At 35.1% G+C, this 27,206-nt stretch overlaps 1 protein-coding gene across 1 annotated transcript; it reads left to right on the top strand.

The window, feature by feature from the left end:
* The first annotated feature begins 22 nt into the window (after window positions 1–22).
* On the top strand, window positions 23–27,129 carry LOC145735012 (phospholipid-transporting ATPase ABCA3-like). Its single transcript, XM_081988704.1, is given in 24 exon segments — window positions 23–145; window positions 776–1,021; window positions 1,076–1,282; window positions 1,328–1,455; window positions 1,506–1,804; window positions 3,280–3,523; window positions 3,584–3,970; window positions 4,021–4,279; window positions 4,336–4,525; window positions 7,353–7,518; window positions 7,989–8,206; window positions 9,486–9,643; window positions 9,697–9,761; window positions 12,020–12,369; window positions 12,423–12,665; window positions 16,197–16,473; window positions 16,528–16,653; window positions 16,709–16,963; window positions 19,868–20,605; window positions 26,439–26,468; window positions 26,471–26,581; window positions 26,584–26,663; window positions 26,665–26,889; window positions 26,945–27,129. Coding segments are annotated over 23 exon segments (5,040 nt in total). The 5' UTR covers window positions 23–145; window position 776; the 3' UTR covers window positions 26,984–27,129.
* Window positions 27,130–27,206: the final 77 nt, after the last annotated feature.

Below are 27,206 nucleotides of genomic sequence, written 5' to 3'. Positions count from 1 at the left end.
TAGTAATTTGGTGATTGTTCTGGCTTTCAGGTTCCTATCTTATCTTTACGCATTCAATTCATTTAAGGATCGAAACGTTTTAGTTTGCGCGAGTCAATTATCGCGGTCTGTCAGTTTTTACGTCCCCAAAATTGCCAAAAACCGGGTAAGTCAAATAGGTAAATTTGTTTGACGGTTGCGTCAATCTTACTTTCCCCACTACAATATGATATTACATGTAGGAGTAGATTTCAAGGTATTTTTTCAATAAATTTCCCTGCAAATATTTTCATCTCCAGTCATATTTCAGTACTACTTCACTTTTAAGTACCTCAATCTTAAAAATCGTCTACATTGTTATTACGCATATCATATAGTACCTTTCAGGTATTTTCTGCCATATTGGCCATATAAATACTAAAACTTTATCAACTAATGTAGCTGTTGTTTATCAAGGTTGTTCTCATTGCAATTATTAATATCAGATGCAGATTAGGTAACCAACCAATCACTTTATTACTACTTTAACCAAATAACCATTTTTTCTTAGATTATAAGACTCTTTAACGCCTAAAAAATGTTTTTTACCAGAAATTATTGATTAGTTCATCCTTCAGATTTATGTTATTATTAATAATAATCATTGTTAGCGGAAATATTATCATAGATAATCCAGGATCAATTCTTATCAAGTGCAAATCATGTACTACATATGTGACGTCACACCATGACAGGAATATTCAACGTACGATTTTAAAATTAACCTGGGGGACACCCTATATAATATGACTTGCAGAATGGGGGAAAAATGGGACAAATTCGTGTTGTTGATGTGGAAAAATTGGGTACTGCAGTACCGAAGGCCGATCCAGACCCTGATCGAGGTTCTGGCACCGGTGGCTTTTTCGATTCTTTTGGTGGTCCTTCGAAGTCTTGTAGAACCTAAAGATCTCGACGCGGTGAACTATGAGCCCTTTTGCACTGTACCGACCAATTCTTGTGCTGATATATCCCAGTTATTCAGCTGGGGCGAATCCTACGAGTAAGCATTGTGGCTATATGAGTCCCCCTGTATACCAGCATTAACTTATTTTAGAAACTACTCCTTATTGTACGCTCCGGACAATGAAGAAACTGAAAAAATTATGAGGGGATTCAACTTGATATTTAACAGAACCATAGGGTTTAAGGATAGTGATCAAATGCTCAGTTATTACGAGCTCTACACGAAAAATACGGTTTTTGCGGGTATCGACTTTGGTGATGGAAATATTAGTGCTGGAAACGTCAGCCTTACCATACGGTAAGTTATTTCGGTTAACTGATCTTTATATAACGTTGCGTGTAGTTTTCCCGGAGAACTCCGGGAAGAAGAAAGTTCCCTGGTGCAAAGCAACTGGTTAACCAACTTGATTTATCCAGCCCTACAAACAGCAGGTCCTAGAAATTACAACAATGAAACGGGAGCCACACCAAGTAATAAGTTTGTAACAAAGTTCTATTAATATAATAATTATCTATTTTAGATTATCGGAATGAAGGTTTTTTGGGCATCCAACACCTTGTGTCATTGTTTATAAGCATGTACAACGCCAACATTACTATTCCTGATAAATCCGATTTATCCGAATGGAATGAAGTCTGGAATAACCAGAATAAAATTCCTTTTATCTTGATGGAAAGATTTCCCAACGCAGCTTGGACCGATGACATCCTTCTAACACCTTTACAAAGCTTTGTGGGATTGATTTTCATGTTGAGCTTCGTGTATACCTGCATCAACACCGTTAAGGCCATCACCACCGAAAAAGAAAAACAACTCAAGGTAAGGAGATTTAAACTGCTCTCAAAAAGAATGGGACAGCAAAATTTTTGCTCTTTTTTGAGCGGCTGCTCCTTCAAATTGATTTACTTGATTCTAATAATTTTTTTGAGGATTAAAAGGTATTTTCTTCCTCTTTCTTTTGACCTAAATGATCTTTTTGAAAGATGCCACAAATCCGAGTATACAGGGTGTGACTGAGGTGTAGTCAAAATGTGGTTACTTTTGATTCTCTTGTTTAAAATTAAACAATTTCTTTAGATCTTTTGTGGAAGAAGAGCGGGATTAGCAAGTTTACACTTAAAACTACCCAATTTAAGTAAAAAACATACACAGCGAGATACAGGGTGACCCAAAAAAAAATTTGAAAAGGAAATCATATGTTTTATCATAAATCTTAGCATGTTTAGTCATTTTAATGGAAAATGATATTGGATAGAGAAGCACACTATTTGTTTAGTAATCCAATTCATATCTCTAGACGTTTTCGCCAGTTTGGCGATTAAGGGGCGTTTACGATATTTATTGATTTTTTTTTTAAAATGTGGTTATTTTTAATTCCCATGTTTTAAATTTAACAATTTATTTCTTTAGATCTTTTTCGGATGAAATACGAGATTAGAAAAATTACACTTAAAACTACCCAATTTAAGTAAAAACTTATAAACTGCATTCATACAGAGTGAACCAAAAAAAAAAATCAAAATAAAATCTTATGGCTGTTTATTGTATGGTAAAACATTTGATTTATCTTTTGTATGATTTTTTAACCCACTCTGTTTATAAAGGTTCGCGGTTTATAAATGTTCACCTAAAATGGGTGAATTGAAATGTAATTTTGCTAATCTTGTTTTAAATTCAATAATTTCGAATTTAAAACAAGAGAATTAAAAAGAACCATTTTTTTAATATCGTAAACGCCCTTTACTCGCAAAACTGGCGAAAACGTCTAGAGATATGAATTGGATTACTAAACAAATAGTGTGCTTCTCTATCCAATATCATTATTTTCCATTAAAATGACTACAGGTTAAGATTTATGATAAAACATATGATATTCTTTTGAAACTTTTTTTTGGGTCACCCTGTATCTTGCAGTGTATGTTTTTTACTTAAATTGGGTAGTTTTAAGTGTAAACTTGCTAATCCCGCTCTTCTTCCACAAAAGATCTAAAGAAATTGTTTAATTTTAAACAAGAGAATCAAAAGTTACCACGTTTTAAAAATTTTGCAATAAATTTTGTAAACGGCCTTTAATCGCCAAACTGGCGAAAACGTTTCGAGATATTGACCGCAAGACTCGATTAAGGCTATTGTAAAACGTAAAAAAAATTTAAAAAGATCATTTAGGTCAAAAGAAAGAGGAAGAAAATACCTTTTAATCCTCAAAAAAATTATTAGAATCAAGTAAATCAATTTGAAGAAACAGCCGCTCAGTTTATTTAAGGTTTTGTTAATGATGTGAGTTTTGTTTGAAGGAAGCTATGAAAATCATGGGTTTACCCAATTGGTTGCACTGGACTGCTTGGTTCCTAAAATCGTTCAGTTTTCTGTTTATCTCCATTGTACTGATGGTGGTGTTGCTCAAAGTTTCTTGGTACACCAACACAGATTACACGGTATTTACGCACGCCAACGCTTTCGTTCTTTTGATCTTTCTGTTCTTCTACGGGTGCGCCATTATTACTTTTTGTTTTGCCATTAGCGTCTTCTTCTCTAAAGGTTTGTTTAAGTGTGTTTTATTTATGTTTTAAAGTAATTTTGGTTGGTTCTAATTCCCAGCAAATACGGCAGCCACAATGGCAGGTTTTGCCTATTTCGTGTGCTATGCTCCTTATTCTTTTATGCAAAGCAACTACAACTCGTTGAATTTAGCTACAAAGTTGTTAGCCAGTTTGGCTGCTAACACGGGAATGGCTTTCGGCTTCCAAATCATACTGATGTATGAAGGAACTGGTGAAGGAGTACAATTCAACAATATCTGGACTCCAAACACGCCCGACGATGAGCTGTCCCTAGGTTTGGTTATTGTGATGCTGGCCATTGATTCTGTGATTTACCTTCTGATAGCGCTCTACGTTGAAGCGGTGTTTCCTGGTGAATACGGCGTGCCTCAGAAGTGGTATTTTCCATTTACTTCCTCTTGGTGGTGTGGACACTCTGTTGATGGTAGTTGAATCACTTAAAACTGGCTCACTTAAAATTACATCAAATTGCAGCTAATGATAAGTATTCAGAGATCACACCGAAGCAAGAAGAGTTTTTCGAGGCAGAGCCGGAGCATTTGAAATCCGGGATTAAAGTGCAGAATTTAAGAAAGGTTTTCGACAAGAAAGTGGCTGTTAAAAGTCTTAATCTTAATATGTTTGAGAATCAAATTACGGTGTTATTAGGACACAACGGAGCCGGGAAATCTACTACCATGTCAATGTTAACTGGAATGTTTACTCCTACCAGCGGTTTAGCACTTATCAATGGGTTAGGAAGGTTTTAATACCGGGGGAGGAGTAAGATTTAACTAATTTTGTTTGCAGATATGATATAAGGACAGAAATGGACTCGGTAAGGAACAGTCTAGGGTTATGTCCTCAACACAACATCATCTTCGATGATCTTACTGTAGCTGAACATTTGTACTTCTTTAGCAAGTTGAAAGGGTTGAGAGGGAAGGAGATAGACGAGGAAATCAACAAATATATTGATTTGCTGGAGTTACAACCTAAGGTATGTTACGTTGGTTTTGTTTTGTAAATTCACGGAAAAGACAGCATCATTTTTGACAATTTTTAACGGATTGTATTTTGCAAATGCCTCAGGAGGCTTTAAGGAATAAGAATGGTTTTTTACAAAGAGTTAGAGAGAGAGGAGATGCTGCACATTTCATGAATTTCAACAAAAAAAGATGAAAAGATGGTTTTCATTTTTCTGCCTTATTCTCTACGTCAATGGATATTTTTCAAAAATTTCATTTTTTTTACTTTACTTGTTCAATTTGACAAAGTAAGTATCTCTTATAAAATTCTGATTTGAAACTTTGAGTTATTACGTTCAAAGACCCAAAACCAACTCAACCCAACTTAAAAATTGTCTTGAAAACGGTGAAAATTGACTTAAGAAGCTTAAAAAATGTCTCTGTAGCCAGTTTTTATAGTTTCAGACAATTTGAAAGGCTTTAGTTTTGAAAATTGACTTAGAAACCAGGGAATTTACTTTGAAACGGTGAAAATTGACTTGAGAGGCTTAAAAAGTGTCTTTGTAACCAGTTTTCACAGTTTTCAGACAAATTGAAAGACTTTAGCCTTCACAATTGACTTGAAAACTGTGAAAATTGACTTGAGAGACTTAAAAACTGTCTTTGTAGTCAGTCGTTATAGTTTTCAGATAAGTTGAAATACTTTAGTAGTGAAAATTAGGTTGTAGCCATAAAAAACTACTTTACCTACAATTTTTGACTACAAATTCACACATTTCCACCTTGAAAATTGACTTGGACGTCAAAAAGTAACTCTAAACCAATGAAAAGTAACATCAAAAGCTTAAAATTTCCATTTGAAGTAAGTTTTCATAATTTGAAAATACATTTCAATATTCTAGTCTTGAAAATAGTCTTAAATACAGGATATTGACATTACATTCATAAAAATTGACTTGAAGACTAACTTTTCGGGTTTGTTTACTTTGCTTTTCATTTTCTTAGAACTCTGGACTATTTTTAGGGCTTTAAAACTGCTTTCAGCTAGGAAAATCGAGTTTTAGGGTTATCTTCACCAAATTTTTGACATTCTTACATTTTCCATAGGCTTAAACATTCCATTTCACGCTTTGTCAGTATTAAATTGACTTCTAGACGCTTCACTTTGCTTTAAGACTAAAAAATCGATTTTTAAACAATTTTTTCTAGTAAAAATTAAGTAAGACTCTTCATTGATGAAAGTAAACAATTTTGGCATTAAATGCTACGATATTAGTCTTAAAGACTAATTTTTAGAATTAAATTAGTCCAAAAATTCGGACTGTTACCAGTGTTTAATTGAATAAAAAAAAATAATCCAAAAATCCTGATTTTTGACTATTTTCAGGGTCAAAAATTAACTCGTAAACCTCACAGATGACCAGATTTTATCAAAACTGTTAAAATTTGCCTAGAATCTGGAAGAATTACAGTTTTCTTACAGTTTGCAAAACGAGGTGTTTTTTTTGAGATTTACGACAGTTATTTTGACAATTATCACGTGACCGTCTAGCTAAATAGTGTTCTAAAACCACGTGACAACTGCACTAACGTCAAACTCTGCTCAAAAAATGCAAAAGTCAGGATTTCAGTTTTCTTGCAGTATTCAATAAAAAAGTGTTTCTGAGATTTATGACAGTTATTTTGACAGTAGTCACGTGACTGTCTAGCTAAATTATCTTCTAAAACCACGTGACATCTGTCACTAATGTTAAAACTTTGATAACAATTGACAAAAAAAATGAAAATCTGTATTTCTAAGTATGGTTTATATAGCAAATTGGAATTCTTTTTCGATGTAGAATCGACGATTAAAATTATTAAAAAGACTGTTTAAAATGCATCCTCTGACGTTTTCCCAATTTTCCGGAAAACGGAGAAAGATAATTTAATTTGGAAACCGGAAATAAGTTTCACATGAAATTCTCTAAAAATTTCCCCATTTAACCGACTCTGTAGCTCTTACCGTTTTCGAGATCCCAATACATGTAGAAGCAATTTAGGACACACTGTATACAAATTTTAAAATTTGTTTTATTTTTTAATCTGACAACACTGATGATTACAAGCAAAAATAGTCATATTGGCATTCAAAATAAAAATATTATTGCTACATTTCTAAAAGCAATTTAATAACTTAGAAAGCAAGTGTCAGTTATATTGCAGTAATTGAGAAGACAGACAATGTTGTTAGGGTTTAAATTGCTTGGAAATTAATCACTTTTTAGTAGGATTTCCCATAATAACAAACAATAATTACAATCCAAAATAGACCGTACCGACATTCTAAATTATAAGCTTTGTTTTCTGTCTTGTCTTTCTATTTTGTTGTAATTTTAGTGACATAAAAAGCAGACGTCAGTGGCGTAGTTTAATACAATTTTATTTAATAGTAATTAAATAAATATATGTATTTCTAAGACCCAAATTCCCCTGAAACGAATCACTTTCTTAGTAGGGTTTCCCATAATCATGATTACAAGCAAAAATCAATCGTATTGGCATTCAAAATTAGGACTTAAAAAGCAATAATAATTGTCAGAGACGTCGTAATTAAAAAACAAAAAACTATTATCGTTAGGACCCTTAAATTCTCTTGCAACCAATCACTTTCTTAGTTGAATTTTCCATAACAACAGATCACAAGCAAAAATAGATCGTACTGACAAGAGAAGAACCTTTTGATATCTGAAGACATCATTTTTGAGACAAAATGAATAACGGTTCTGATTCTAGAAGAATTCTATTTGTTTATTACATTTTGGAGATACAGTGCGTTAAAAACTGTCCAAAAATGTAGCTTTAACTTCTAAAATATAGAGAAACTCCAAATCCAGTAAACTGTCCGGAGGGATGAAAAGGAAATTGTGCGTGGGAGTGGCTTTGTGCGGTGACTCCAAGGTTGTAATGCTTGACGAACCTACTGCTGGGATGGATCCTTCGGCGAGACGTGCCCTTTGGGAGCTTATGCTCAAACAAAAAACTGGTAAAACCATTTTTTTATTTGCCAAAAACACAATGGGCCTATCCCACATATCATAAATTTTTGTTTTAATGACTGGAATCGAAACAATAGGATCACAAAACTAATTTTTCATATTCTTGAAGAAAAAATTATGGTCGTAAATGTTCCTACATTAGTTTGAATTTGTCCATTAAATTTAAAAGATTTGTTTTGGCGCGCATGTGACGTACGTAATTCTGGGCGATTTTATTGGCTGTTGCACGCCATCTGTTTCAATTCTTGTCGCTGATTGGTTGATAGTGTAGTACGTCACCGGCGGCGGGCGTTTAAAACATGAGATTAATGTAGTTTTTATCATCATTTTTTTTTCTATTCAGACTTAATATTTTTGAAAACAAAAAAATACGGGTATAATATTTTCAATCCGTCTTTGTAGTTATGAAATAAAAAAATTGTGGGACAGGCCCATTAACACCTTTAACGCTTCTAAGGTAGAACAATCCTGCTCACCACTCATTTCATGGACGAGGCCGACCTTTTGGGCGACCGCATTGCCATTATGGCTGATGGTGAAATTAAATGTTGTGGATCCAGCTTCTTCCTGAAGAAAAAGTACGGCGCCGGCTACCATCTGGTTCTGGACAAGTCCCCCAGATGCGATCCTGCAAAAGTTACCGCCTTACTTCAACGATACATACCGAACATTGATGTGAGTTTGAAACGACATTTTAAATTTGCAAATAATCATAGGTGATTTTTTGCAAAATTTTGCTTGGAAATTGATTGAGACTAAATAATTCGACGATAAAATCCTGAGACCGCAGGTCGAAGGATTTCTTCCAAAGAATTATTTAGTTGAAACCATTTGCCTAAAAGAAAAATTTTGCAAAAAACCTACCAATGCACATTTTACGTGATAAAACGTGAACGCCGAGGGGTATATGTCAAGATTATTTCCTGAAAACTCACATTTTAGTTTATTAACAAGAAAACACCTTAGTTAGAACACAAATACTAAACTAAACGTGATGAAATTAATGATAATATTGAACTCACCCCAGCAGACGACAGATTTTCGTTCAGCCATGTATATTTTTGTTTACATTTCAGATTGACAATCAGACGTCATAATATTTTAATTTATGTAATTTTTTAATGGAAACTGCGTTATAGTGATTTATTAATTGTTAATATTGAAGAAAATAGCTTAAATTTTATATGTGTCTAAATCCCGTTTCGTTTAATATCAAATGTTCTTCAAAAAAACGTATTCGAAAAAGGTAGGAGGTGTTTATTCGGGGGCAATACCACAAGAGCTCAGATTTAGCCGGATAATTTTTGTGCTTGTCTTAGAACACTTTCTTTGTGGTGTAACTGCACGAGACCTGTTGTAACTAAATCACGAGAGCGCAGCTCGAGTGATTTTGCCAAACAGGTCGAGTTTTGTACCATAAAGAAAGTTTGAGAAGACAAGCGGAAAAATTATCCTGTTCAAAATCTGAGCTCGAATGGTATTTGATAAGACAATTCCATGAATATAATCAATAATATAATAAGACTGCGATTACCTTGTACTGGCAGAAATACATTTTTCTGGTTCTTTTGATTTTCTCCGATCCGAAGCGAGCCATAACCAAAACAATACGAACAAACATCAAAATTGACAGTGCCAGCAAAAACCTCAAGGTGAGACATTGCAACAATAAAAGTGTAGTGAAAATCCGTAGAAACGATGAAATCAACAGCAAAATTTATCCGATTTTTTTATCCGCTAGCAAACTCTCTTCCTTCCTTATTAGCCGATAGCAAACCGTGTTTTGATGACGTATATATGGCATTTTTTGTACATGAGTGGAATTGTCAGTGTAAAATTTTAGCAACTAGGGATTTATTCAGTATATAACGGCTCTCATTGGTCGAACTAGAAAGGTTCATTGAATTTTATTGGCTGCTAGTACAATGAGGGAAATAATCGTAAAACTTTTCAGATTGAAAGCATTGCTGGTTCGGAATTAACTTATTTAATGTCTGAAAACCAGTCTTATGTTTTCGAGTCCATGCTAAAAGACTTGGAGGATCATAGCTCCGACCTGGGTATTAACAGTTACGGCGTTTCTTTGACCACCTTGGAAGAGGTTTTTATGAAGTTTGTTGGTAATTCTGATGATTGTTTTGAGCACTAAAATGAGTCATTTACAGGGTTGGGGCAGATCATTCACAAGAAGAGGTTGCCAAAGGATTAAAATACGCAGCAAATGGAACAGGTAATTAGTGTGTTGAAAATAAGGATTTTTTTTTCAAGAAAATAAAGAAAATTTATTTATTTAATTTATAGAAAAGGTACATTTTTGTAAGGATGTCAAGTGTTTACCATTATAGTTAGTTTTAGTAGGATTGTATGTGGTTATTAAGAAAATTAACAGTATTACTTGATGAACTTCAAAGGAGGTGAAAAAGGTGGTAGAAGGTGGGAAAAAAGGTTTTTTTTTTGTTTTTGGTGGTTTAATGAGAGCTGGAAAGTCAGTTTTCTAAAAAATTCGAGCAAAAATCAGACTATTGAAGATACAGTCCTCCAAATTTCAATTTAAAAAATCGTTTTATAGTTTAAAACTGAACATCCAAGACTTGTGAAAGTCGAAATTTGTACTGAATAGTCTAAAAACTTTTTTACTACTAGGAATGGTCTTATGATTCGCTTTCTCAGACTGCCATCCTGGTTGAGTGTCTGAAACTGGCATTCAAGAACTAAAAAAAGTCCGGAAATCAAGACAAAGATTGTATTGTGCATGAAACTCATTTTTTACTTCTAAAAATAATATAAAAGTTGACTTTTAATGCTAGAACTGACTTTACTAGGACTAAAGAGAGTCCAAAAGTATATTTTCAAGACTTTAATTTGTGTACAACTCAATTTTCTGGACTGGACAACAAGTTTAGAAGTAAATTAAATTTTCGGACTATTTTATTTCTAAAAATTAGTTCTCAAGACTATTATTGTAGCATTTGGTACCAAAATTTTTTACTTTTATTACTGAAGAATCTTGACTTTTGGAAATAGTCTTAAACTCGATTTTTCAGTTTTAAAAAGCACTAAAAACCGTCTGAATTTCTTAGAGATGCTACAATTTATTGCACCTATGAGTGTAGAAGTCAATTTAATAGTGAAGAAGCTTGAAATAACATTTTCAAGATTATGGTCAGTGGACAAACTGGCTTTTAGGCCTGATAAGTCAAAAACTTTGTAAAGATAGTCTTGAAACTTGATTTGAGGCACTGAAAACAGCCTTAAAACACTAAAAACAATCTAGTTTATTAAGAAATACCCGAATTTTTAGCACTGAGGTGTCTAGAAGCCGATTTAATAGTGACAAAGCTTGGAATGCTATTTTAAGTCTATGAAGAATGTAAAAATTGTTTTTTAAGTTTGCTATGTCAATAACTTGGTGAAGATAGTCTTGAAACTCGATTTTCCAAGCTGAAAGCAGTTTTGAAGCACTAAAAACAGTCCAGAATTCGAAGAAAATGAAAAGCAAAGTAAAACGCACGAAAAGTTCGTTTTCAAGACAATTTTCATGAATCTAATGTCAATGTCCTGCATCTAAGACTATTTTCAAGACTAAAATATTGAAATTTGTCTTCAAATTATGAAAACTTACTTCAAATGCAAATTTTAAGCTTCTGATGTCACTTTTCATTAGTTCAGTCACATTTTGGGGTTTAAGTCAATTTTTAAGGTTTAAATGTATGAATTTGTAGTAACAAATTCTTGAAAAAGTAGTTTTTATGTCTACAAGTCAATTTTTAGTATTAAAGTCTCACGATTTGCATGAAAACTGGTTACAAACACAATTTTTAAGCTTCTGAAATTTTTATCTTTTCTAATTCAATTTTCAAAACTAAAGTCTTTTAGTTTGTCTGGAAACTATGAAAACTGGCTACAATAATATTTTTTAAACTTCTTAAGTGAATTTCCCGTTTCCAAGACAATTTTTAAGTTGGGTTGGGTTAGTTTTGGGTCTTTGACCGTAATAACGTGTAATAAAGTGCTTGTTCCAAATTTGATCAATATTGCTGATAATTTTATGCAAAAAAAAAAACGATTTTTTAAACAGAAATTTGAAGGACCAGTATTTTCCTTAGGAAGCACTTTTCAGGAAAATGACATAATGAATGTCAACTTATTTTTTAATTGGCTATGAATTGGTGAATTATTGACCTTTAAAACTGGGCCACCCTGTATTTAGAAGCAGGATTTTTAGGTAGAAAGTAAGTTAGATAGCTTTAGTTATTTACCTTAAAAATAACTTGACATACCTATTATAGAATTTTTATTCAAGCTTATTTATTTAAATTTTCTTTATTTACTAGATTATTAGAATGAATGGTCAGGATGAATCTGATGTCAGTTATGACGATATTATCATGCAACTAGGAGGTGAGGGAGATTTGAGTAAATCTCATCTTCAGGATGATAATAATCATGTCAATAATGGAACATATTTGAGGAGAAAATATTTTTCAGACTCCCCCACTTCACCGAGCCTTCCCAGGGTGACTGGGATGGAATTTCTCGGAAACCAATTGTGGGCAATGACGTTTAAACGAGTACTGTCCACCCTCAGATCGTGGGTGATCTTGGCCCTTCACATTTTCCTACCGATTATCTTTCTCATCGTCTCTATCTTTGTGAATCGGCAACTTTATTCAGTGGGTGATTTACCCAGCATGCACCTGAGTTTGAGCACATTTACAGACGCTGTAACAGTAGTGGAAGGTGCTGATAGCAATACCGACTACCGCAGCGTCCTTAGCAACCTTTTAACCGACAGTTACCATGAAACGGACTCAATCGTTGAAGTTGCCCTGAACCTGGTAGGTGTGTCATTTTCTGGTGATGTGGTGGGTGATAAAAGCAATAATTTCAGACTGCCGAGACACCGTCAGTATTTAGAAGACGCTACATAACCGGTGTGTCCTTGGACGCAATCTCTACAGATTCTGAGATTTTTGACGTCAACTTTACTACCTATTTCAATAACGACCCCTATCACACTCCTGCGATTGCTTTGGGCGTGGCAGCCAATACTATGTATCGAAAACTGACTCAGTGTGACGATTGCGTCATTGATGTCACCAATTATCCTTTTCCATATGACACCCAAACTAGTGTAAGTATTGTATTTTTTAGGCTATTGGATAGGAAATTTAATAAGGATTCCAAAAATGTGCTTAAAACTGTCATTTTCACACTACAAGTGGGTTTTACAGGCGATTTTGTCCTTGACTGTCCTTTCAAACTGTGTTTCTAGCAGTTCAAATTTTGACACTGTTTTTCTAACTGACTATACTCGATTTTTTAGTGTTTTTTTAGACTATTGGATAGGAAATTTAATGAGGATTCCAAAAATGTGCTTAAAACTGTCATTTTCACACTACAAGTAGGTTTTACAGGCGATTTTGTCCTTGACTGTCCTTTCAAACTGTGTTTCTGTTAGTTCAAACTTTGACACTGTTTTTCTCTCTGACTGTACTCAATTTGATAGTGTTTTTTTAGGTTAGTGGATAGGAAATTTAATGAGGATTCCAAAAATGTGCTTAAAGCTGTCATTTTCTCACTCCAAGTGAGTTTAACAGACGATTTTGTCGCTGACTGTGTTTTCAAACTTTGGCAGCACTTTTCTCCCTGACTGTACCGAATTTAGTGATATTTTTTTAAGGCTATTGGATAGGAAATTTAATGAGGATTCCAAAAATGTGCTTAAAACTGTCATTTTCACACTACAATTGGGTTTTACAGGCGATTTTGTCCTTGACTGTCCTTTCAAACTGTGTTTCTAGCAGTTCAAATTTTGACACTGTTTTTCTAACTGACTATACTCGATTTTTTAGTGTTTTTTTAGACTATTGGATAGGAAATTTAATGAGGATTCCAAAAATGTGCTTAAAACTGTCATTTTCTCATTCCAAGTAAGTTTTACAGGCGATTTTGTCCTTGACTGTCCTTTCAAACTGTGTTTCTGTTAGTTCAAACTTTGACACTGTTTTTCTCTCTGACTGTACTCAATTTGATAGTGTTTTTTTAGGTTAGTGGATAGGAAATTTAATGAGGATTCCAAAAATGTGCTTAAAGCTGTCATTTTCTCACTCCAAGTGAGTTTAACAGACGATTTTGTCGCTGACTGTGTTTTCAAACTTTAGCAGCACTTTTCTCCCTGACTGTACCGAATTTAGTGATATTTTTTTAAGGCTATTGGATAGGAAATTTAATGAGGATTCCAAAAATGTGCTTAAAACTGTCATTTTCACACTACAAGTGGGTTTAACAGGCGATTTTGTCCTTGACTGTCCTTTCAAACTGTGTTTCTAGCAGTTCAAATTTTGACACTGTTTTTCTAACTGACTATACTCGATTTTTTAGTGTTTTTTTAGACTATTGGATAGGAAATTTAATGAGGATTCCAAAAATGTGCTTAAAACTGTCATTTTCACACCACAAATGGGTTTTACAGGCGATTTTGTCGCTGACTGTGTTTTCAAACTTTGGCAGCACTTTTCTCCCTGACTGTACTGAATTTAGTGATATTTTTTTAGGCTATTGGATAGCAAATTTAATAAGGATTCCAAAAATGTGCTTAAAACTGTCATTTTCACACTACAAGTGGGTTTTACAGGCGATTTTGTACTTGACTGTCCTTTCAAACTGTGTTTCTAACAATTCAAACTTTGACACCATTTTTCACCATGACTGTACCGATATGTTTTTTGTCTTTTTTGGCTATTAAATAGGAAATTTAATGAGGATTCCAAAAATGTACTTAAATCAAACATTTTCTCACTAGAAGTGGGTTTTACCAGCGATTTTGTCCCTGACTGTCCTTCCGAACTGTGTTTCTTTTAGTTCAAAATTTGACACTGCTTTCTCCCAGACTGTACCACATTTTATACGGGTTTTTCAAGTAACTGAATAGGAAATTTAACGGGGATTCCAAAAATGTGCTTAAAACTGTCATTTTTTCATTCCAAGCGGGTTTTACAGGCGATTTTGTCTCTGACTGTCCTTTCAAACTGTGTTTCTGGCAGTTCAAACTTTGATACTGTTTTTCTAACTGACTATACTCGATTTTTTAGTGTTTTTTTAGGTTAGTAGATAGGAAACTTAATGAGGATTCCAAAAATGTGGAGAAAACTGTCATTTTCTCACTCCAAGTGAGTTTAACAGACGATTTTGTCGCTGACTGTCTTTTCAAACTGTGTTTCTGCCAGTTCAAACTTTGGCAGCACTTTTCTCCCTGACTGTACCGAATTTTGTGATTTTTTTTAAGTTATTGGAAAGGAAATTTAATGGGGATTCCGAAAACGTGCTTAAAACTTTCATTTTCTCACTCCAAGTGGGTTTTACAGGCGATTTTGTCCTTGACTGTCCTTTCAAACTGTGTTTCTGTTAGTTCAAACTTTGACACTGTTTTTCTCTCTGACTGTACTCAATTTGGTAGTGTTTTTTTAGGTTAGTGGATAGGAAATTTAATGAGGATTCCAAAAATGTGCTTAAAACTGTAATTTTCTCATTCCAAGTGGGTTTTACAGGCGATTTTGTCCTTGACTGTCCTTTCAAACTGTGTTTCTAACAATTCAAACTTTGACACCATTTTTCACCATTACTGTACCGATATGTTTTTTGTTTTTTTGGCTATTGAATAGGAAATTTAATGAGGATTCCAAAAATGTACTTAAATCAAACATTTTCTCACTAGAAGTGGGTTTTACCAGCGATTTTGTCCCTGACTGTCCTTCCGAACTGTGTTTCTTTTAGTTCAAAATTTGACACTGCTTTTCTCCCAGACTGTACCACATTTTATACGGTTTTTCCAAGTAACTGAATAGGAAATTTAACGAGGATTCCAAAAATGTGCTTAAAACTGTCATTTTCTCATTCCAAGTGGGTTTTACAGGCGATTTTATCCTTGACTGTCCTTTTAAACTGTGTTTCTGGCAGTTCAAACTTTGACACTGTTTTTCTAACTGACTGTACCGAATTTTGTGATTTTTTTTAGGTTATTGGATAGGAAATTTAATGAGGATTCCAAAAATGTGCTTAAAACTGTCATTTTCTTACTCCAAGTGAGTTTAACAGACGATTTTGTCGCTGACTGTCTTTTCAAACTGTGTTTCTGCCAGTTCAAACTTTGGCAGCACTTTTCTCCCTGACTGTACCGAATTTTGTGATTTTTTTTAAGTTTTTAAGAAAACAGCACATTTAGAATTAGCATTTGGGCTTGCTCATTGTAGCGCAGCATTTTTATACCTTTGATATTTGTTTATATCAAAGTGACAGTAAATGTCAACGTTTTTAATTTGACAGGATGATAAAATTAATAACGTGCCTTTTTTGTTAAAATTGTTTATTTCACGTGTTTGATATGCGAGAAACAAAGATGTAAAAAGATGACGTCATTCTCAAAAGGTAAAAATCCGACTATAGTTAGTTTGTACTAACTTTATCTCGAGACAGAAATTAAACTTTTAAACTTTCCACCGTGGTTTGTATACTATTTTATTTTTTCAAACTTTTAATAAATCGTTTAGTTGAATGATTGCTAACAGTCTCTAACAATAGGGTAGTACAGGTGTACAAGTATATATAATATAAATTTTGTTAATAATAAGGAAGCAGAATTGACGTTAGTAAACATCTATTTCAGGCTAATAACGTAGCAATGGGCAACAGCACCGGGTTCCAGATCGCGTTCAACTTGAGTTTTGGCATGGCCTTCGTGTCCGCATTTTACGTTCTTTTCATAATCCGCGAACGGGCCAGCAAGTCCAAGCACTTACAGTTTGTCTCTGGTGTCAAGGTGCTAATATTCTGGGCCATCAATTTTCTGTGGGACTTTATTACATACGCGCTGATCGTAGTTGCGGTGATTATCGCGTTGCTTTGCTTCCAGGAGGACGGATTCAAATCCAAAGAGGATATTGGTTAGAAGGGTGATTTGGTGTGGTTTGTTCCAATAATAAGCGATGTTAATTTAGGTGTTCTGGCTCTAATTTTCCTCTATTTTGGTTGGTCCATGTTGCCAATGATGTACCTTCTAGCGTTCTGGTACGACGTACCGTCTAGTGGATACACTAAACTAATTTTCATTAACATAGCTACAGGTGTGTGACATTTCATGCATTTAGTTCAGTACCTGAATGTTTGGATAATTTGCAGGTTGCGTAGCCTTTTTGATAGTACAAATACTGGTCACACCCGGTCTGGATTTGGAATACGTAGGAAATGCTTTGCACTGGGTGTTGTTAGCGGTTCCGCACTATTCACTTTCAACAGGAGTTCGGGATTCTAACCAGGTCTACGTTTACAATACTTTGTGCGATAACTTCTTCAAATCCTGCAGAATCGTCAATCCAAATCTCACTGAAGAACAATGTTTAGATAGCGTTCCAACTATGAGACTTTACTGTGAAGGTATTGTCTTTTTTTTTCAAGAAAATAAAGAAAATTTATTTATTTAATTTATAGAAGAGGTACATTTTTGTAGGGATGTCAAGTGTTTACCATTATTATAGTTAGTTTTAGTATGATTGTATGTAGTTATTAAGAAAATTAACAGTATTACTTGGTGAACTTCAAAGGAGGTGAAAAAGGTGGTAGAAGGTGGGAAAAAAGGTTTTTTTTTTGTTTTTGGTGGTTGATTGTCAAGAGAGACTTTTAATGAGAGCTGGATAGTCAGTTTTCTAAAAAAATTCGAGCAAAAATCGGACTATTGAAGATCAGGGGATCTTAGAAAGCTTTTTCCGTCTAGTCCACGTTATGACGCAGATTGTGATAGAGGACCTATTCCAGAAGTGGTTAAATCTGAGATACAGCCTTTACAATTAAAAATTCACCTCAACGGAAAAGAAGAAGAGTAAGTAGAAGTAGTTTGTAATTTTTTGTATTAAAGACATTTGTAGTTTCAATGATATATTTAGAAGCAGGATTTTTAGGTAGAAAGTAAGTTAGATAGGTTTAGTTATTTACCTTAAAAATAACTTGACATCCCTATTGCAGAATTTTTATTCAAGCTTATATATTTAAATTTTCTTTATTTACTAGATTATTAGAATGAATGGTCAGAGTGAATCTGATGCCAGTTATGATGATATTATCATGCAACTAGGAGGTGAGGGAGATTTGAGTAAATCTCATCTTCAGGATGATAATAATCATGACAGTATGGTCGAAAACTATCAAAGTTCAACAATTAGAATAGAATTATATTCCAGGCTAGTAGATAGGAAATTTAATGAGGATTCCAAAAATGTGCTTAAAGCTGTCATTTTCTCACTCCAAGTGAGTTTAACAGACGATTTTGTCGCTGACTGTGTTTTCAAACTTCGGCAGCACTTTTCTCCCTGACTGTACCGAATTTAGTGATATTTTTTTAGGCTATTGGATAGGAAATTTAATAAGGATTCCAAAAATATGCTTAAAACTGTCATTTTCACACTACAAGTGGGTTTTACAGGCGATTTTATCCTTGACTGTCCTTTCAAACTGTGTTTCTGTTAGTTCAAACTTTGACACTGTTTTTCTCTCTGACTGTACTCATTTTGGTGTTTTTTTAGGTTAGTGGATAGGAAATTTAATGCGGATTCCAAAAATGTGCTTAAAACTGTCATTTTCTCATTCCAAGTAAGTTTTACAGGCGATTTTGTCCTTGACTGTCCTTTCAAACTGTGTTTCTAACAATTCAAACTTTGACACCATTTTTCACCATGACTGTACCGATATGTTTTTTGTTTTTTTTGGCTATTGAATAGGAAATTTAATAAGGATTCCAAAAATGTACTTAAATCAAACATTTTCTCACTAGAAGTGGGTTTTACCAGCGATTTTGTCCCTGACTGTCCTTCCATACTGTGTTTCTTTTAGTTCAAAATTTGACACTGCTTTTCTCCCAGACTGTACCACATTTTATACGGGTTTTCCAAGTAACTGAATAGGAAATTTAACGAGGATTCCAAAAATGTGCTTGAAACTGTCATTTTCTCATTCCAAGTGTGTTTTACAGGCGATTTTGTCTCTGACTGTCCTTTCGAACTGTGTTTCTGGCAGTTCAAACTTTGACACTGTTTTTCTCTCTGACTGTACTCAATTTGGTAGTGTTTTTTTAGGTTAGTGGATAGGAAATTTAATAAGGATTCCAAAAATATGCTTAAAACTGTCATTTTCACACTACAAGTGGGTTTTACAGGCGATTTTATCCTTGACTGTCCTTTCAAACTGTGTTTCTGTTAGTTCAAACTTTGACACTGTTTTTCTCTCTGACTGTACTCAATTTGGTAGTGTTTTTTTAGGTTAGTGGATAGGAAATTTAATGCGGATTCCAAAAATGTGCTTAAAACTGTCATTTTCTCATTCCAAGTAAGTTTTACAGGCGATTTTGTCCTTGACTGTCCTTTCAAACTGTGTTTCTAACAATTCAAACTTTGACACCATTTTTCACCATGACTGTACCGATATGTTTTTTTGTTTTTTTTGGCTATTGAATAGGAAATTTAATAAGGATTCCAAAAATGTACTTAAATCAAACATTTTCTCACTAGAAGTGGGTTTTACCAGCGATTTTGTCTCTGACTGTCCTTTCAAACTGTGTTTCTGGCAGTTCAAACTTTGACACTGTTTTTCTAACTGATTATACTCGATTTTTTAGTGTTTTTTAAGGTTAGTAGATAGGAAACTTAATGAGGATTCCAAAAATGTGGATAAAACTGTAATTTTCTCACTCCAAGTGAGTTTAACAGACGATTTTGTCGCTGACTGTCTTTTCAAACTGTGTTTTTGCCAGCTCAAACTTTGGCAGCACTTTTCTCCCTGACTGTACCGAATTTTGTGATTTTTTTTAGGTTATTGGAAAGGAAATTTAATGAGGATTCCAAAAATGTGCTTAAAACTGTCATTTTCTCACTCCAAGTGAGTTTACTTTTTACAATACTTTGTGCGATAACTTCTTCAAAACCTGCAGAATCGTCAATCCAAATCTCACTGAAGAACAATGTTTAGATAGCGCTCCAACTATGAGACTTTACTGTGAAGGTATTGTGTTGAAAATAAGATTTTTTTTTCAAGAAAATAAAGAAAATTTATTTATTTAATTTATAGAAAAGGTACATTTTCCCTATTATAGAATTTTTATTCAAGCTTATATATTTAAATTTTCTTTATTTACTAGAATATTAGAATGAATGGTCAGGGTGAATCTGATGCCAGTTATGATGATATTATCATGCAACTAGGAGGTGAGGAAGCTTTGAGTAAATCTCATCTTCAGAATGATAATAATCATCAGGAGAACTATCAAAGTTCAACAATTAGAATATATTCCAGGCCTGGATCGAAGCTACTTCAAATGGGAATCACCCGGAATCGGGAGAAACCTACTCTACTCCTTCGTGAGCGGTTTTGTATTTTTCGCGCTGCTTCTGCTTGTGGAGTTTGAGGTGTTTTCCAAAATCAACTATGTAATTCAGCAACGATTCTTCCCGAAAAAGAACGTCGAAGTCCCGAACGAGGATTCGGACGTGCAGGACGAGAAGCAGAAAATCAAAACCGCAACCAACGCTAGTTTAGTGCAAGACTACAATATCCTAGTCAAAGACCTAACCAAGTATTACAAAAACCATTTGGCCGTAAACGGGCTGTGTTTGGGTATCAAAGAAGCTGAATGTTTCGGCTTGTTGGGTATCAACGGTGCTGGAAAGACCACCACGTTTAAAATGTTAACGGGTGACGAAAGGATATCGCATGGTGATGCTTGGGTCAAGGGAAACAGCATCAAAACTAAACTAAAGAAAGTGCAGAAGTCTATTGGATACTGTCCCCAGTTTGATGCCTTATTGGACGATTTGACTGCTAGGGAAAGCTTACATATGTTTGCCTTGTTGAGGGGAATTCCCCGTAAATATTGCAATATCGAGGCTAACAGATTGGCTAGTGACTTTGATTATGTCCAGCACTTGGACAAGAAAGTGAAAGAACTGAGTGGGGGTAATAAAAGAAAGTTGAGCACTTCTATAGCCCTTATTGGTGATCCTTCAGTGGTTTATTTGGATGAACCCACCACAGGTAAGTTTACTAACGTTAAAACTCTTTTCATGGTGTCCAGTAATTTCACGTAAAGTATACAGACATTTGTCCATGTTAGTTTTACCATTAACCGAAAAAGACACTCACACTCAAAATAGGGCCAAATCTGCTTCTTTATGTACTCAATCACATTGGCCAGATAGTCTTTTAGAAAAAGGACAGGACAATTTGTATAGTCCAGAGAAACTTTTTTTGGCTACTACCCAAAACCCAAAAAGAATGCAATATTGGATAATGTCTTGTTTAAGCGAGTTATTCTAGTGTTTTTACACATTATGACAACCAAACTAGATTACAGTCACTATACAGTTTATATTGAAATATATACGCTGATCTGATTAATTTAATTACTTAATTAGTCAGTTAATAACAGCAGATTAAATACTAATAATCTCTTGAGACAAGTATTGTCGTGACAGAGATAGTAATTTAAATGTAACAATCTTGGTGTTTATTTATTTATTTATCGTATGGCTTTTCTACACAAAGTAATTTCACGAACAGTCTAAACATAGTACATAATATGACCAATTACAACACAGAATACATAACATCAAGATATACAGTGTGTCCGTAAAGTCGCGTATAAATTTTATTAAAAATCAGGGATTTGTTTTCTGGGAAACACGTCAATATTTATTTTTTATTGCGATTTTTTTGATAATAAATTCATGTATACAGGGTGACCCAAAAACAAGTTACGACTGTCAACTTTATTTTTTCAAATAGAAACCTTTTAAAATTTTTTATTTATTTTTTGGATTCTGCATGGAATTCCAAGTATAACCTAACCTAATCTAAATATACAGTTGTCACGTGACTGTCTAAGTTAGGAGTGTTCCAGTAGCACGTGACACTTGTCACAAACGTCAAAACAGTCAAATATTGCTCGACCTGGTCATGAAGCTGTAAAAATCAAAGTTTAAGACAGTTTTCTTGCAAACTTTGCCGGTTCATGACTTTTAGTTATTTTGACAGTTGTCACGTGACTGTCTAAGTTAGGAGTGTTCTAGTAGCACGTGACACCTGTCACAAACGTCAAAACTGTCAAATGTTGCTCGACCAGAGGTCACGAAGCTGTAAAAATCAAAGTTAAAGACAGTTTTCTTGCAAACTTCGCCGGTTCATGACTTTTAGTTATTTTGACAGTTGTCACGTGACTGTCTAAGTTAGGAGTGTTCTAGTAGCACGTGACACCTGTCACAAATTCAAAACTGTCAAATGTTGCTCGACCAGGTCATGAAGCTGTAAAAATCAAAGTTCAAGACAGTTTTCTAGCAAACTTCGCCGGTTCATGACTTTTAGTTATTTTGACAGTTGTCACGTGACTGTCTAAGTTAGGAGTGTTCCAGTAGCACGTGACACCTGTCACAAACGTCAAAACAGTCAAATGTTGCTCGACCAGAGGTCATAAAGCTGTAAAATCAAAGTTAAAGACAGTTTTCTTGTAAACTTTGCCGGTTCATGGCTTTTAGTTATTTTGACAGTTGTCACGTGACTGTCTAAGTTAGGAGTGTTTCTAGTAGCACATGACACCTGTCACAAACGTCAAAACTGTCAAATGTTGCTCGACCTGGTCATGAAGCTGTAAAAATCAAAGTTAAAGACAGTTTTCTTGCAAACTTCGCCGGTTCATGACTTTTAGTTATTTTGACAGTTGTCACGTGACTGTCTAAGTTAGGAGTGTTCTAGTAGCACGTGACACCTGTCACAAACGTCAAAACTGTCAAATGTTGCTCGACCAGAGGTCACGAAGCTGTAAAAATCAAAGTTAAAGACAGTTTTCTTGCAAACTTCGCCGGTTCATGACTTTTAGTTATTTTGACAGTTGTCACGTGACTGTCTAATTTAGGAGTGTTCTAGTAGCACGTGACACCTGTCACAAATATCAAAACTGTCAAATGTTGCTCGACCAGAGGTCACGAAGCTGTAAAAATCAAAGTTAAAGACAGTTTTCTTGTAAACTTCGCCGGTTCATGACTTTTAGTTATTTTGACAGTTGTCACGTGACTGTCTAAGTTAGGAGTGTTCCAGTAGCACGTGACACCTGTCACAAACGTCAAAACAGTCAAATGTTGCTCGACCTGGTCATGAAGTTGTAAAAATCAAAGTTTAAGACAGTTTTCTTGTAAACTTCGCCGGTTCATGGCTTTTAGTTATTTTGACAGTTGTCACGTGACTGTCTAAGTTAGGAGTGTTCCAGTAGCACGTGACACCTGTCACAAACGTCAAAACAGTCAAATATTGCTCGACCTGGTCATGAAGCTGTAAAAATCAAAGTTTAAGACAGTTTTCTTGCAAACTTTGCCGGTTCATGACTTTTAGTTATTTTGACAGTTGTCACGTGACTGTCTAAGTTAGGAGTGTTTCTAGTAGCACGTGACACCTGTCACAAACGTCAAAACTGTCAAATGTTGCTCGACCAGAGGTCACGAAGCTGTAAAAATCAAAGTTAAAGACAGTTTTCTTGCAAACTTCGCCGGTTCATGACTTTTAGTTATTTTGACAGTTGTCACGTGACTGTCTAAGTTAGGAGTGTTCTAGTAGCACGTGACACCTGTCACAAACGTCAAAACAGTCAAATATTGCTCGACCAGGTCGTAAAGCTGAAAAAATCAAAGTTAAAGACAGTTTTCTTGTAAACTTTGCCGGTTCATGGCTTTTAGTTATTTTGACAGTTGTCACGTGACTATCTAAGTTAGGAGTGTTTCTAGTAGCACGTGACACCTGTCACAAACGTCAAAACTGTCAAATGTTGCTCGACCAGAGGTCACGAAGCTGTAAAAATCAAAGTTAAAGACAGTTTTCTTGCAAACTTCGCCGGTTCATGACTTTTAGTTATTTTGACAGTTGTCACGTGACTGTCTAAGTTAGGAGTGTTCTAGTAGCACGTGACACCTGTCACAAACGTCAAAACAGTCAAATATTGCTCGACCAGGTCGTAAAGCTGAAAAAATCAAAGTTAAAGACAGTTTTCTTGCAAACTTCGCCGGTTCATGACTTTTAGTTATTTTGACAGTTGTCACGTGACTGTCTAAGTTAGGAGTGTTCTAGTAGCACGTGACACCTGTCACAAACGTCAAAACTGTCAAATGTTGCTCGACCAGAGGTCACGAAGCTGAAAAAATCAAAGTTAAAGACAGTTTTCTTGCAAACTTCGCCGGTTCATGACTTTTAGTTATTTTGACAGTTGTCACGTGACTGTCTAAGTTAGGAGTGTTCTAGTAGCACGTGACACCTGTCACAAACGTCAAAACTGTCAAATGTTGCTCGACCAGAGGTCACGAAGCTGAAAAAATCAAAGTTAAAGACAGTTTTCTTGCAAACTTCGCCGGTTCATGACTTTTAGTTATTTTGACAGTTGTCACGTGACTGTCTAAGTTAGGAGTGTTCTAGTAGCACGTGACACCTGTCACAAACGTCAAAACTGTCAAATGTTGCTCGACCAGAGGTCATAAAGCTGTAAAAATCAAAGTTAAAGACAGTTTTCTTGTAAACTTCGCCGGTTCATGACTTTTAGTTATTTTGACAGTTGTCACGTGACTGTCTAAGTTAGGAGTGTTCTAGTAGCACGTGACACCTGTCACAAACGTCAAAACTGTCAAATGTTGCTCGACCAGAGGTCACGAAGCTGAAAAAATCAAAGTTAAAGACAGTTTTCTTGCAAACTTCGCCGGTTCATGACTTTAGTTATTTTGACAGTTGTCACGTGACTGTCTAAGTTAGGAGTGTTCTAGTAGCACGTGACACCTGTCACAAACGTCAAAACTGTCAAATGTTGCTCGACCAGAGGTCACGAAGCTGAAAAATCAAAGTTAAAGACAGTTTTCTTGCAAACTTCGCCGGTTCATGACTTTTAGTTATTTTGACAGTTGTCACGTGACTGTCTAAGTTAGGAGTGTTCTAGTAGCACGTGACACCTGTCACAAACGTCAAAACTGTCAAATGTTGCTCGACCAGAGGTCACGAAGCTGAAAAAATCAAAGTTAAAGACAGTTTTCTTGCAAACTTCGCCGGTTCATGACTTTTAGTTATTTTGACAGTTGTCACGTGACTGTCTAAGTTAGGAGTGTTCTAGTAGCACGTGACACCTGTCACAAACGTCAAAACTGTCAAATGTTGCTCGACCAGAGGTCACGAAGCTGAAAAAATCAAAGTTAAAGACAGTTTTCTTGCAAACTTCGCCGGTTCATGACTTTTAGTTATTTTGACAGTTGTCACGTGACTGTCTAAGTTAGGAGTGTTCTAGTAGCACGTGACACCTGTCACAAACGTCAAAACTGTCAAATGTTGCTCGACCAGAGGTCACGAAGCTGAAAAAATCAAAGTTAAAGACAGTTTTCTTGCAAACTTCGCCGGTTCATGACTTTTAGTTATTTTGACAGTTGTCACGTGACTGTCTAAGTTAGGAGTGTTCCAGTAGCACGTGACACCTGTCACAAACGTCAAAACAGTCAAATATTGCTCGACCAGGTCGTAAAGCTGAAAAAATCAAAGTTAAAGACAGTTTTCTTGCAAACTTCGCCGGTTCATGACTTTTAGTTATTTTGACAGTTGTCACGTGACTGTCTAAGTTAGGAGTGTTCTAGTAGCACGTGACACCTGTCACAAACGTCAAAACAGTCAAATGTTGCTCGACCTGGTCATGAAGCTGTAAAAATCAAAGTTAAAGACAGTTTTCTTGGTAAACTTCGCCGGTTCATGACTTTTAGTTATTTTGACAGTTGCTACGTGACTGTCTAAGTTAGGGGTGTTCCAGTAGCACGTGACACCTGTCCCAAACGTCAAAACTGTCAAATGTTGCTCGACCAGGTCATAAAGCTGTAAAATCAAAGTTCAAGACAGTTTTCTAGCAAACTTCGCCGGTTCATGGCTTTTAGTTATTTTGACAGTTGTCACGTGACTGTCTAAGTTAGGAGTGTTCTAGTAGCACGTGACACCTGTCACAAACGTCAAAACTGTCAAATGTTGCTCGGCCAGGTCATAAAGCTGTAAAAATCAAAGTTTAAGACAGTTTTCTTGTAAAACTGTTTAAATGGAAGCAGAGTACATTTAGTTGATATGTAGGGAGAGACACTGTTTAAAACCTAAAAACATCATCTGTGCTTTTGGAAAGCCTGTAAAATATAATGTTTTTGATGTTGATAAGGCATTTAGTTGTTCTCCCCGGTTCTTCAACGCTTTGGGAATCTTGAAAAATCGAACTTTATCCCTTTCTGCTCTATTTCCACAACGCACGACTAAACAAAACGACGGCGTTTTTTTGTACAATCTTCTGAACTCAATCGAAAATTTCTATGGGTTACATTTAGCTAGTGGGTCTGTATGCCCCCCCGGCAATATGGCTGACTTGACGTTTGACGTTTGTGACGTCACCTCGAAATGGTCTATGTAATCTGGTAGAGAATAAAATTCCCTATAACTAGAATTGTCAAAAACTGATTTTTTTTCAGAAAATTTTTTATTTCAAATTAACCTCAACTGTCTAAATACTTTCAAGTCGATAGTACAAAAATGTAAAAAGTAATTATTTTTGGATTTTCGTAATTTTCGGAAAATTACTGAAAATTTTCTGGAAAAAAAAATTACATTTAAGCTGCTCCTAATATTGGGCGCATTCGCCATCTGTCAAGAGTATTTACGGGCGTTTCTCCTCTCCTCTTGACAATTGGCGAAGACGTTTTGAATTCGTTATTTTAAACGTCAAAATAGAAAGGGGTAAGAGTAAAGAGTAAAACACCTTATTACACTTTTATGAATAATGCGCTTATTTCATAATACTTTCATATACTCATCTGGATGTTATGAATAGGAATGGATCCAGCTACCAAACGTTACCTATTCATGCACTGTGTAAAGAAAGGGACAGAGGCAAAAGTATCATTCTCACGTCGCACAGTATGGAAGAATGCGAAGCCCTTTGTACCCGTTTGGCCGTAATGGTAAACGGCAACTTTAATGTCTGGGATCCACTCAACATTTGAAAACCAAATTTGCGGAAGGCTACACGTTGACCATCAAAGTGCGTAAACCGAAAAAACAGCGCGGCCGGCGTGCACGCCTCCACCGAACCCATCAAAAATTTTGTCAAGTTGAACTTCCCCAATTCGATCATCAGGGAGGAGTACGAAGAGATGCTCACATACTATGTGACCGACAAGAACATTCCCTGGTCCTCCATGTTTGGTATATTAGAAAGGGGGAAAAACGACGCTGAGTTGAATATTGAGGATTATTCATTGTGCCAAAGCAGTTTAGAACAGGTGAGTGTTATTGCTTTGTACACTTTAATGTTTGCATGGTTAACCTTTTTATTAGGTGTTCTTGACGTTTACGAGGCATCAACACGAAGTTTAGCATCGTGATCTTCAAAGTGGGGCGAAATTTTAAATTAAGTCATTTAGAACAATTTTAAATTATATATATTTTTCATGATTAAAATACATTTTTGTTACAAATGTGACTTATAAAACTGGAGTTTTCAGAACTGTTCGAAAATCACACTTGCGACGTTTCAATTTGCGTTTATTTCACCGTATCCAATCGACAATCAATCAAACACTTCCAGTTATATCACGCA

This window comes from Ips typographus, linkage group LG10 (assembly GCF_016097725.1).
Source record: "Ips typographus isolate SLU linkage group LG10, UJ_Ityp_2.0, whole genome shotgun sequence".
NCBI classification, from domain to species: domain Eukaryota; kingdom Metazoa; phylum Arthropoda; class Insecta; order Coleoptera; family Curculionidae; genus Ips; species Ips typographus.
Note: the sequence above shows the minus strand (reverse complement) of the source record. Positions and strands in the feature narration are given on the sequence as shown.